We start from the raw sequence: 13264 nt of genomic DNA on the forward strand, positions 1-13264 counted from the left end.
CTTTGCTGTACTCAAGATAAAGCCTTTGCTTCTGAAGTGCTAAAAAAGGCACTAAAAAGTGCAAAAAGGCACTTTTGTTACTGTGTCTGAACTTGGTTCAAAAGCTGCTCATGGCTAGAATAGTCTTTACTGTTATCAAATTAATTCCCAATATTGTAGCCTAAGGCAATATTTTCTATTCAGTGAGTTTGGGCCAAATCTTGGGTGGCTATCTCTGCTCAGTGAAGTACAGGTGAAACAACTTTAGGCCTTACTTAAACATAAGTATAGAGATTATCAGAAGACTTCCTCCCCTTCCCAATTACCTTTTACTGTATATTACAAGTGGAATATCATTCAGCTAGGATGTGTGGAATGTAAATTAAGAGGTAATTTTAGCACTTCTATGAAGACAAAGAGGATTTCACCCTTCACAGAACAAGTATTTTCCACAGCTAATTTTATTTCCAACTACACCAAAATCAAGTGTTGACAATAAGTGTCTTAAAAGCTACAAAATCAGGATTTCAACCCAGCAAGAGATTTAGCATCAACTCTATGTTCGATTACAAGTCACCATCCAACAGGGACCTTCTCTAGAATGTTTAATGTTAGCAAGTTTCACTCTACATACTCAAGATGTGCTGTATCTCAGGTATCAGTGGAATTTTGTCTAAGGGACTCATCAATAAATGAAGACATTTGTATATTTAAAAGAACCATAATTATGGTATTACTGGTATCAATTACTGTGAGAAGAAGCAGCTGTTTCTCAGTATAGAAAAGTGATGGCAAATGTGAACAGGAATAATTAAATATGTAAGTGTGGTATTAAGTGCAGGCCTCAGGTAGGATTTTATTGGTTTGTTTGGTTTGGGGTTTTTTTTTGTTTGTTTTTTTACAGTGCTTAGCATGATCCACCATCAAAAGAGGCCTGTATGAAGACCAGTACTAGCATGGTTGATATTACAGGAATAGAAAAGTTAAGCGTTCACACAGTCAAGCTCTGATTTGAAAATTATATTAAAAATAAAAAAAGCCAAGGTCCATACATTTAGATACAGAATTGAAATGTTTCTACACATCTTAGAATACAACAAAACAACATGTTACACTCAGATTAAGAGAACCAGCCTGTTCTGAAACAATTTATAAAGTTGTCACTTTATGAATAGCCACAGCAAAGCTATTGCTTTACTTCCATAATGTAAACACATCTGAAAGAAGAATATGCTGACAGTTTCACAGATGAGATTATAAATCAGTAAAACCAAAAAGCAATTGGTTGTACAAAGCTTTTGTCTTTTACAAGGCTTAGCTCACAAGCTCAGGCTGTACGTTTATTCTTCGAAGGACGTCTTCTGGCATACAAAAGACAGGATTGACAGCCTTAATTTGTTCTTCTCCTAATAAAGATAGTCCAGCAATACCAAATAAGGTGTGAAATGGATCCACCTGGAAGAAAAAAGAAAGCTTGTGTCTGTTTCCAAAAGTCAACTGGTTTTCACTTGTATGGAATGAAATTTTCATTTGCCAGCAAGAGAACAGAAAATCTCCATGGCTTCTCTGGGGAAGACAGTACAACTGAATAAATTTTCATTTGTGCTAACATGTGTTGACAGGCAAGAAATTTCCATAGCAGGCATTCACAGTACTATGATTTACTCAGGCATGCTTGTCAATTATCTGCTGCTAAGACGATTTTCAACTCCAAGTTAGACAGAAAGCACTCACATTTGTCTATTAGCATGCAATATCACAGGGTGGTAGAAGCAAAGATAATTAACATTTTAAAAGTAAACTGGATCATCTACAGGTACTACTTCCACAAATTCCCCATTTGTTCTTCAGAAACATCATAATGCTCTTTATTGGCCTCCAAATACAGAGCCGAGGTGTAAAACCTTGAGAGGGAAGCAGCAACCTATTTTGCTAGAAAACCTCCCAGAAGTATAAATAAAAGCAATCCCCCCAAACCTCTACTCCTAAACCACAGGACCACCACTCCCTCTCCCCCCTACAAAACAAACAAATGAAAAAACAACCCAAACACAAAATACCCTAAAACAACAAGGTCTGTTAGGACTGAGTTTCTACAAGAATCAAGCAAAAACCTGGGAGCCAACATTTCTACAGGAGTAGAAATTTCTACACTTCAGCAATCAAAGTCAGGTAAAAATAATATTAAATGACTGCTAATGTAACATAGAAAAGCTGTCCCAAAGGTGCCCTCCTTAGTTATAGAGAAAAGGCTCTTCAGAGATGCTCTTCCAAGAAGATACAAATATTTCATTATTCAAAGATAGAAAAGCATTTAGACTTCAAATTCTGGGCTTTTCTTCAAGAATTCTGAAAACAAAAAAAGTCTTCCTGTAAGCTCTTTAGAAATACAAAACTCTTCCTATTTTAAGAACACAAAAACACTTTCCAAATGACAGGTCGGAGTTAACAGATTTCTCCCCCAACTGGGAATAAAGTAGCTGCTTGCAAAAAAATAAAAAGTTACTTTATTTTTTAATGCATTTGTGGAGAAGGGAGCAGACATGGACAGCTGCAATAAAAACAGCCAATACCTTTCCAGACCATTAACAAATAAGCCAAGTGTTCAAAAGGAATGAAGTCTCACAATACTTTTTATTTTATCTGTCCAGCACTCTTGAAAGATAAAAACTTTATTTGCCATTTCACTGGGACAGTATCAGTTACTTCCACTTGAAACGAAAGAGAACAGACTGGCTAAACTGTAACTGCTTTCTCAACAAGCAAAAAATCGATAGCACCAGCCTCTTGATGTTATCACAAAAGCTTCTTCCTCCCTCAGCTAGACAAATGTCAGATACAAGATTTATTCAGTGGCTGGGCTAGCAAATAATGAAAGTTAGTGTATAGGGATTGCTAATGAAAACTCTTGATTTAATGAGATCAGACAAAACCACCAAGAGAGTTGAAGACTATTTAACCTACACCAAACTTTAGCTTGCAGACCATTTCACAAAACAAAATAATAAACCCAAAGAACCCACACATGCACAGGAAAACCCACCACCAAACAGAGCGTTTTTACACACATCTTCCAAATGGTCTTGTGAGAAATGGTTTGTGTTGTGTGTGTTGTGGGGGACCAAACCAGATTTTGTAAGGAATGGCAACTGACTTCACTGGGGGATATGTGTGCGTTATAAAGAATGCGCTCCCCGAGTACACCTTCAATGGCAATTCTACACTATTCTTCCTTCAGAGTAAACTGCAGCCTCTGCAAAACCCACCTAGACCATGAGTTGAGTTACACTCAAACAAAAATTTATATTTCCAGTTGAAATTTTCATGTGTATTTTATTTAGAAAAAACAACACTTACCATATCTCCTGGTCTGTCAGCAAATCCTCCAGACTCCTCATCCTGGCACGCCAAAATAAAGCAGCGCAGTTTCTCTCTGTCAATCCACTGTATCCTGCCAATCATCTTCAAAGAAGCTAGCACCCACCATGAATAACATACATCAGGTAACTGGCAAGCAGAGAGGCAGATAAAACATTTGCCTGGGTTTTAAACATAATGTTGCAAACTTTACTGGTAATTCTGCACATTATCAGGTGTGCTATCATAATACTCTCACAGAGACACAACACTTAAGATTGTCTTTGGAGTAAAAGAATTTCTTGACAGAGTCTCTTTTCAACAGACTTCTGTTTTCAGGAAAGGAAACTATCTTTTTCAAACTTCTTCAAGAAACAAGACCACAAGAATGTGATTTTTAAAGACTTCACCTTCTGTGAGAGAGGCTGAAAAACCACAGCACTTCTTTGAAGAGGAAATACAGAGAAGTTCATGTCAACTATTTGTATTTTCGAGGCAAGGGGGGAAGCAGGGGAATCTGTTGGTTGATTATCTATTTGCCAGAGATTATTCTAGGTTACACAAATCGCTAGTGTCATGTGGAACACTATGACACTCAGGATTTACATCCAGTAGAACAGCAATTTTTATACAAATCCTATAGAAAGATCATTCCCCAAGTCAGAAAATATTAGAGACCCAGTTTAACAGGATAATAGTTCAAGTGGTCAGCAAGACATCCTTCAGCATGTGTGCTTTGCTATACTGAGGACTGAAATGAAGCATAGCTAAGGACTGCATAACAGGTGTTAGTAACAAAAGAAAGAATCAGGATGAAGGCCTGACTTCTTCGAAAAGTTTACTAAATGTTTTATAGAAGTCATAACATTTTGCAGTAGTTCAGCTTCAGAAAAAGCAATCTCTATTGTGGTTTGAACAAAGAAAAGAAGCCCCGAAATACCTTCTCTGGTCGTCCATTGAGACCTCCAGAAGGTAACTGACGTTCACAAAGCCACCAACCCAGCAAGTCAACATTTACTTGATGCAACTGGTCCGTTATAGCCAGAAATCCTGTGCAACAATAGATCTAAAATTACAGACATAAATTTTTTGTGTATTTAATAACTAAATATAGTTTAGCAGACTAAATGCAGGAAGATCTCAAAGCAACAATACAGTCATATAAACAATGCAAAATAAGCTCACACACATTTCAACTTTTAGATTCAAAGACTTTTCCTTTAGAAAACCATGTTATTGTTATAGTTCCTTTTGTAAAAAGGTACCAGTAGCACAATTTGTAATATTTCACTAATATAAGACAGTAACGCAAGGTTTGGAACATAATCGTAGGAGATCTGAGCGAGCCATATAATTTTATTTTAAAAACACAGACTCTCAAGCCAGAGTAGTCAAACCGACTTCTGCAGGCTGGATATGGCCTTTATAAAAATTTTGCATCCAGTCTATGGCTTGTTCCTGTATCTGCCTTTTACCCTAACACTTGCAAACGGCAAACAAAAGACCAAATGAACTCCCTAACAGAAACAGGCTAACTCAGATCATTAACTATCTTGGCAATATTTTCCCTATGTGTTCAGTCATGCTTACTTTCAAAGTGTCATGTAATATATCTGCATTAGTTAATCCCCTTTTAATTTTATTAATCCCCTAAATAAATTAGTTAATAGAATTAATTGATAAAATTAATTGTATTAATTTTAATTTAATCCCCTTTTAATAATAATTTTAAAATTAATAGCTTTTTCCTTGGAGATACATTTATGATGCAACAGCATACTTTGGTCACATTTTATGCAGTCAATAAGAAAGCAGCAAAGCACAAAAAGCCAAGAATCATGGAATCATTAAGGCTGGAAAAGGCCTCTAAAATCATCAAGTCCAACCTTTAACTGAATACCACCAAATAACACTACACTATATCAGGAAGTGCCACATCTACTCATTTTTGAACGCTTCCAGAGATGGAGACTCCACCACTTTCCTAGGGAGTCTGCTCCAATGCTTAACCACTCCTTCAGTGAAGAAATTCTTCCTAATATGCAACCTGAATCTCCTGCAGTGCAACTTGAGGTCATTTTCCCTTGTCCTGTAACTAAATGACTGTGAGAAAAGGCTGACCCCCACCTTGCCACAACATCTTTTCAGGTAGTTTCTCCTGAACCTTCTTTTCTCAGGACTAAACACTCCAGTACCCTCAGCTGCTCCTCACAGGCCTTATGTTCCAGACCCTTCTCCAGCTCTATTACCCTTCTCTAGACATGCTCCAGCACCATAATGTCCTTTTGGAAGTGATGGGCTCAAAACTGCCTACAGGATTGGAGGCGCCCCAGCAGTGCCGCCACAAGGGACACCAACAGCCCTGGTCCAGTGACCACACTGTGGCTGGTTCAGGTGCCAACGGCCTTCTTGCCCACCTGCGCACACCTGGACTGATATACAGCTAGCTCCTGTCGACCAGCACCCCTACGTCCTTTCCTGCTGGGCAGCCTTCCAGCCACTCTTGCCCAAACCTGGAGCATTCCACAGGGCTGTTGTAACACAAGCGCAGGACCCGGCACTTGGCCTTGTTGGACATCACACAGTTGGCCTTGGCCCATGGATCCAGGCTGTGCAGAGCCTTCTGCCCATGAATCAAAACTCCCACACAAACTGGTCCTTCCTGTGACTTACTGAGGATGCACTTGATTCCTTTGTCCAGACCACATGATGAGGATATCAAAAAGGACTGGCCCCAAAACTGAGCCCTGGAGAATCCCATTTGTGACCCTTCACTAACTGGATTTAACATCATTCCCCACTACTCTCTGGGTCTGGCCATGCAGCCAAGACTGCACCCTGTCCAAGCCATGGGCTGCAGCCTCTCCAGAATTCTGTGGGAAAGCATGTCAAAAGCTTTACTCAAGTCTGGGTAGACATCCACTGCCTTTCTCTCACCTACTAGGCAGGTCACCCGCTTATAAAAGGAGATCAGGTTTGGCAATATTCCCAGAAAAATACTGAACTTTCATGGAGATGAAAGAGAGAGCTTTTTAAGGAGTATGTGAATAAGCACAATAGATCTAATCCTCACAGAAAATGCCAGCTGCAAACAGAGTGGGTTCAGCTATGGAACTGACTTCCTCAAACACTAGAACATGGTCCAGCCATTTAGACTATATGGGCAATGCTACCGTACATTAAAACTATAAGGTAATGACACGTAACAGATTTAACTTTTTTCCTGATTTTAAACTAAGAAGGGGCAGGAAACCCAACACTTGTCAACAAAATGCCTTTAATATTTTCATGTGATGAGGTGAATCCTAGCTATGGCATTACTCACCCTAATTATGCAAAATTAACAGGTAACTGCAACAGCATTAAAAGTTGATTTTTTTCACATATTCGGGTTAAGTGCACTAAACTTTTCCATGAAAAGAAAAAAAATAGGAAAGGTAAATTTAAATTTAAAATTATTTCCATTATGTAAATTTCCTGTTGAAAGAAGTTACTTAGATTGTCTTCCTTGTGAGATCCCTTAATTTTTTCTAATTATACTACTGCATTTTCTTCTCAAGTACGTTTTATTGAGCTATTTTCAGAATTCTCTGTCACCAGTAACAGTGCGTAACACTAGTGATTCTAGCTGAGAAATATGCCCATTACTAAGTTAGGTATGTAATCTAAAAACTGACTTTCCTTAAAAAATTAAGTAATTCTTGACAGGATTCATGTCTGGTTTTTATTTGGGTTCATTGGCTGATAAATCTCAAACAGACTATACAATTAACGTTTATGTCTCATTATGACTTCTGTCAGAAACAAGTGATAAATCTTGTTCACCGTCTCCATTGATACCCATTTCAAATTCTCTAAAAATCCTCATGCTAGCAATTTCAAAATCACTATGTGAAGATTCAAATACAGTCCTAAAAGCTGTTCTATTACTGTCTTTTTTCCTACCTAAACTCTCAACTCACCTTCCCAGATTAGGTTACTTATCTGTTCATTTATTTTAACTAAGATATGAGAATCAGGCATTTGGGAAACAAGAGGTACATCCATTGTCATCACTGATACATGCTGCAAAGAAACATTTACAGGCAGTATGTGATGCTTGCTAATTTAAAGTATTTCCATATGAAGAGAAACTCACCTGTCCTGCATGTGATTCGGAACCTGGTCTACAACCAAATCCTCCATCGAAGTTCATACAGGACAAAACGAATTCAACTGCTTTTCCCACATCAATAGCATCCAGCTTTCCCTGCAAGTCAGAAAATAATTAATGCATTTGATATCCTATCAAGCTGATCTTCTGCAGAAACTTCAGCAGTACCAACTGATTCTCTACTTATGCAAGTGGTGGTTTAGGACTTACCAGAAGTGCAAGAGTTGCTGCAGCACAGAAAGAGAACCTTGTATCTATTTCTCCTATAATGTGTGGGATAAGGAATGAAATCAATTATTTTTTCAACATACATTTAAATCACTACTGAAAATACAGAACAAAATGCTAAAATCCTAGGTTCTACATCAAAAAACAAAAATCAGCTAAAAAAAATCCCCCCATACAATTTAATTTTCCAGCTTACCAATTATCTCCCCAGTAATTTAGAAAATATACATTACCATTTAAGTGATCTGTATGTTTTACTGCGCATAAAAGTCAACAACTCATTTAGAGCTGGACAGCTATATATCCAAATCAATTCAGCTAGGGGTAATTTACAAACAACTGTTTAATTTTAGAGCTTTCTGTAGTGCTCTATAGATAGTTGCAGAGCAATGGAAATAATGCAAAAATAATCGGACAGCTCTTGCTTTGCCTTAAATCCAGCCGGAAGTAGAAGCCATTTCTTGTTTTAGGGGAAATCTAATTAAAGTTACAAGGCTTCTTTTGCATATTTGTACCTGGAAGAAAAACCGAAGCTCCTACACCTATATCAGAATGATTGCTTGTCAAGTCCAATATAACTCTTTTAGCACAAATTCTAGTCAATTGATACGTGAAGTCACAATTTAAAATTTAACTGAGCTGCAAACATTCCATTTCTTGGTCAAACTTTTACAAGACTTCATTCACAAGCTGAAACACAAAAACCAAATATCTGCTGCTCCATCCTACATCAGGGATCACACTCCCTCAGCTGCGCCTCTCGGAATACTTCAACAAAAAGGACGCAGCAAACTATGAACCAATTTAGCACACAGCATACTGTCTACCTTTACAGTAGCATACATATACTGCTAACATCTCAGTTGCTGAATTTTACCTGAACAAGAATGATATGCAGTAGATTTTCTTACTACTTCAGTAGAAGTAGTAGGTCTTCCGTGGTGATAAATACCTTGAGAGTGACTAAATATTTATGCTACAGCTTAAAAATGCTGTATTTGTTCATAAAGAATTTATATGCAGAAACAAAATCAGTATTAAGAGAAGTTAATGAGTACAAACCTAGTTTTTCTCACTCCCACAAAGTGAAAAATCCTTTCATATTTGACATGGATATAGTTCATTACTAACTACCATCAAATAGCAAGTATAAAACATTCCTTTATGAAAGAGCGTATCTAGTATTTCAAAGTACTGTTAAGTTAAAAATGCCCGAAAGTTTTCTTCATCAAGACACTTTATTCTTAATACAAGAATGGAACTGAAGTTGAGAATATTTATGAAAGGAATGAAACATAATTCTGTCCTTCACAAACTCTTCTTTTTCATGACTCAGATAATAAGTGTTCCCATATAATACATATGCAAAAAGACCATCCAAGGAAATTTAAGTTTACAGACTTACACAAGTCAACCTAGACACTACATTTAAAAGATCTAAAAATTACCCCATTCGTCTCCAGCAAACGATCCATCTTCTTTCTGCAAGCTCTGTATATATTCAACAATTTTATTTACATCAACTACATGGAGACTATCATATAAAATAAGAATCTGGGAGGGGAAAAAAAGGACACAGTAATAATCAAAGACGAGCAAAAATTTTAAAAATTTATTTCTTAACAAAAAAAAATCATGGATTTATAAAAGACATTATTTAATTAACTCTGAATACTATTTGGTAAGGTTTATTAAACGTTTTTCCCACTTTAGTAGTTAATCTCTGCACTGTAGATTATCTTTGTCTAAAACCTTTAGGACATTCTCAAAGGGAGATACAAACAATTCCCACTGAACTCTATCATGCTTTGTTACGTTCCAGTGTTGAGGTCTCCTTTCAAAATCACAACCAGGTTTATTTATTTTATGTTAGCAATATGTAGAACAGATATTTGATTATGGTCAATATTGTAATGGGACAATGACACCTTAGATGTACCAATTTGTAGTTTTGCACTGTGACTACTTGGATATGTGTATGTGAAGTTACTAACTCCACTTACAGTGCAAACTTATCAACAATAACTTGTTTCAAATTATTAGATTTTTATTTAAATTAAAATTTTAAATGTAACGAATAGAACCAAAATGCAATAATTTAAGTATGAACAATATGATTATACATCAACTGTACAGTGAATATATTCTGGAAGAAAAATGAAGGTTATAGTAGGGAATACAATTTTCCAAACCAATTTCCAATTTCCACCACCGATTTAAACCAGCAAATCTGTATGACACAATATCACCTGAAAACAACAGTACTGTTCCTGAGCCCTATCTGACTTCATGTTTTTACTCATACCTTGCAAATCAGTAAAGACAGTAAATAAGAATTTATTATACAGCACAAAATGGAAAAAAACCCAGCTGAAACAAAGCAATATTATAGTACCAATCTGAAAAACACTGGACACTATGACTTTAAATCTAGTTAGCTGGAATCTTTCAATTGTTAGATAAAATTGAAGTCAAATAAAATATAAGTCTTATGGAAAATTCTAAAAAAAAGAACCTACAACTCCAACAGAAAATATGTAATCACAACATGCACCCTAATTGCAAACCTGAACAAATTACTATTAAGTGAGATCACAACAACATAAGATGTGACCCTTTAAACATCCTGGATACGTAGACAGCACTAAACGGTGTTTGTTCACTAAGACCATGCACACTCATTAAGATACGCTGGTTACATTTACCACAAAAACTTTACATCAGCATTTGTGAACACTTTTCCAGTTTGGACAGCTACAGCTCAGTTTAGTTAACATGAAAATATCTCCTACTAACATCAAGTACATATCTAAGAACTAACATATCTAATAGGTAAGGTAACAACCTCAAATTGTACCCCCCTTATACTGAATTGGAATTTGTGAAAGGAGCTGGATTGGACAGTTTGGAAAAGTTCAGACATCACAGCCTGGAAAAACTTTAGTGTCCTGGTTCTCACAGTGTATTCAGAGTAATTCTAGTGCTAAAGTGGTAATAATGATCAACCTTAGAGCATCCTGTCCTACCTAAGGGGTTCAAAACCAATATCTTAAATCCAGCATAGTTTCTGCCTAGAAAAGAATGCCATTTTGGTTTTTTTTTGTAATGCCATTAAAATACTTCATCCATAAGACTGAATGAGAGACACATCCTTCAAGCAATCAAGCTAATTGTTCAGAAGTGTTTGAGCCTTTTCAGTACTTTTTCACAAAATGGTTTGCATCAGCAGAGCAAACAAAAACAAAAAACAAAACAAAGGCATGAGCAATAGTGAGAAAACAAGTCTATAAGGGAGATAGCTGCAGTGAAAAAATAAGATTGAGAGTTACTTCTTATCAGGGGGAGCATATGCACCAAATAAATTAAATGTTCAAGACACTAGTACAATTTTTAAATTACACACCCCCAAAAAACTCATATAAAAATAAAAAAATTTGCTCTTGTTCTGGTCATACTTATCTGTCACCTCAACGTACACTAAGAAGAATTTACAAAATCAAAAATTATCTATAAATTGCTCCAGTAAAACCTGTAGCTAAGGAGTATTCCAAGATAACGTACTAAACTGGCAACAATGCAGTAACCATTGATTGACCATTAAAACATTCCCAAATATGTCAATTTTTAGACAGTAATACATCTAAATCCTACAGTTTTGTCCACTAGATTGTTTTCTTATTAAGATACCGAAATCATTTTTGTCATGGGCCTCCAACAGTAACTGGTTCATAAATCTGCAATCATCAAAATCTTAATCACAAACATTTTTTTTGTAAAATTACCCTCCTACATTTACCTGGACAGCACTGAGGGTATACAGAAGATGAGGATCATGACCTATGCTGGCACTTATTCCACCACACTCATGTTGACACGATTTGATGAATGACAGAATTTCTTCTTTGTTCATTCGATGCAGCTGCCCCATGAGATCCATTGCTGTCAGTCCCCAGTATACACCACTCATCCTCAAATACTCCGACATACAGTATTCCTAAACAGTGCATTATTTTAGTTCTTGATCAGATAAGCACACCATCAACGTACGGTAATGAAAATACGTTAGTTAACTTTCACAAATAGCTTCTAGTTAGTCAACCATTTTCCAACCGCAACTACACATCAGCCACTCACAGATACTCTGTACATCATGCACATGTATATACACATACATACGGGAAAATGCACATGTAGATACCAACATGTACTACACTCTCTCCCCCCCCACCTGTATTTTTCTAGTTCAAACTGTCAAGCTCAATGTCAAATTAGCCACAAATAGTTGCGCACCAGTTCACTTCAGATCACTTATTATCGCGACATTCAAAGAAGCCCTCAAATTGCCACCCCAACTAGTCTCAAAAAATAACAACCCTTTTTCCAAGTGCCAAAACTCTCACAATTTAAAGTCGCACTAGGGAGTGAAATTTCATATTGAATTCTCTTACACTGATTACATCACCTGCACTACATAAACTTTTTCACATGCACTACTATTGAAAGCAACAGTGCTTGGCATGCTCTTGTGAACAGTAAAGGAAACCGCAACTTTTCTTCACGTACGCAGTTATTGACAATTTTTACCTGCTGGAAGTGGAATCCCATTGTTGTGGACTACATCCAACCACTTATGACTGTAAAATTGACGCATGTTGTCCCATCAAAACAGTAACATGCAAATACAACTACTTGTGCATTCTAGTGAATGAAGAAGCTAGTAGCTTGTTTCTCAGGTCTCAGAGCAATTATAGAGCTAAAATGATAATCTTCAAATTTAAAGTCAGATAATACATGCCAAAACTCATCACAGACCTAGATAGAGACCACCTAGCAAGGCCACCTTTATTTTATACTTTGTATTGCAGGATAAAAAACAATTAGCTTTTTAACATGCATCTAACCCTCAGCTCTGAGCCAATAAATAAAGGTTATTACTGTTAACAAAACCACAGCTGTACTGTAACAAACTGATACCTACATAATCATCTTTCTTTGTTCCATATGAAGCTATATAGTCCGCATGTTTTTCTGAAAGTAATGTGCTTGGGGCATCGGGTTTTATTATAACATCCTTTTGCGGTGTCCCCTGTAAAAAACACCAGTAAGTCAGTTGCAATGTCAGGTCAAAACGTTTTAGCAACTTGGTATAAAATAGCTAACACCGGTGACTGTGACTCTGGGAAAAAACATCTCTCTAGCTATTTTGAGCCTAGGTCAGGTTGCGCATCTCACGCCATCACAGTTCAGCCTGGCTAAACCCTTCTCCAGGAAAGGCTACGAACCGAACCTTGCAATAAAGCTAAGAAATAACACCAACTCGCCAAGAATAGCCTGAAATGCGAGACGCAGGAGCCCTTCCCCGAGCCCAGCCGCGCCGCCCCGCGCCCCCACGGCCCCGGCCCAGCCCGCGTGCTCCCGCGTGCCCCGGGAAAGGCGAGCGCCACTCCCGTTTCCCCGAGCGGACCCAGTGCGATTCGCGTCTCTCCAAGGCCGATACAGCCGCGCGCTGGAAAACAAAGCTTTCCAGCAGGCCAGACGACCGCAACA

The 13264-nt window shown here is 37.3% G+C and overlaps 1 protein-coding gene and 1 non-coding gene across 2 annotated transcripts; both read right to left on the reverse strand.

The window, feature by feature from the left end:
- Window positions 1-422: 422 nt before the first annotated feature.
- RABGGTB (Rab geranylgeranyltransferase subunit beta) lies at window positions 423-12799 on the reverse strand. The gene is made up of 8 exons (XM_014310417.2): window positions 12696-12799; window positions 11514-11711; window positions 9166-9271; window positions 7700-7752; window positions 7475-7585; window positions 4277-4402; window positions 3337-3486; window positions 423-1434 (listed from the first exon to the last, which is right to left on the reverse strand). The coding sequence occupies exons 2-8, from the start codon at window positions 11700-11702 to the stop codon at window positions 1294-1296; spliced, it is 876 nt and encodes a 291-aa protein (XP_014165892.1). The 5' UTR covers window positions 11703-11711; window positions 12696-12799; the 3' UTR covers window positions 423-1293.
- LOC115948799 lies at window positions 12448-12530 on the reverse strand. The gene has a single exon (XR_004082575.1). It is a non-coding gene; the product is annotated as a small nucleolar RNA SNORD45 (small nucleolar RNA).
- Window positions 12800-13264: the final 465 nt, after the last annotated feature.

Source organism: Geospiza fortis, unplaced genomic scaffold (assembly GCF_000277835.1).
Source record: "Geospiza fortis unplaced genomic scaffold, GeoFor_1.0 scaffold496, whole genome shotgun sequence".
Lineage (NCBI taxonomy): Eukaryota > Metazoa > Chordata > Aves > Passeriformes > Thraupidae > Geospiza > Geospiza fortis.

Bases quoted from the DNA above. Each gene is read 5' to 3' on its own strand.
- RABGGTB (XM_014310417.2), bottom strand. From the start codon at position 11,702: ATGTCGGAGTATTTGAGGATGAGTGGTGTATACTGGGGACTGACAGCA. The intron at 9,272-11,513 runs GTAAATGTAGGA...TTCCCCTCCCAG, and splicing joins ATACCCTCAGTGCTGTCCAG to ATTCTTATTTTATATGATAG. The intron at 7,753-9,165 runs GTAATTTTTAGA...CACACATTATAG, and splicing joins GTTTGCTGGAGACGAATGGG to GAGAAATAGATACAAGGTTC.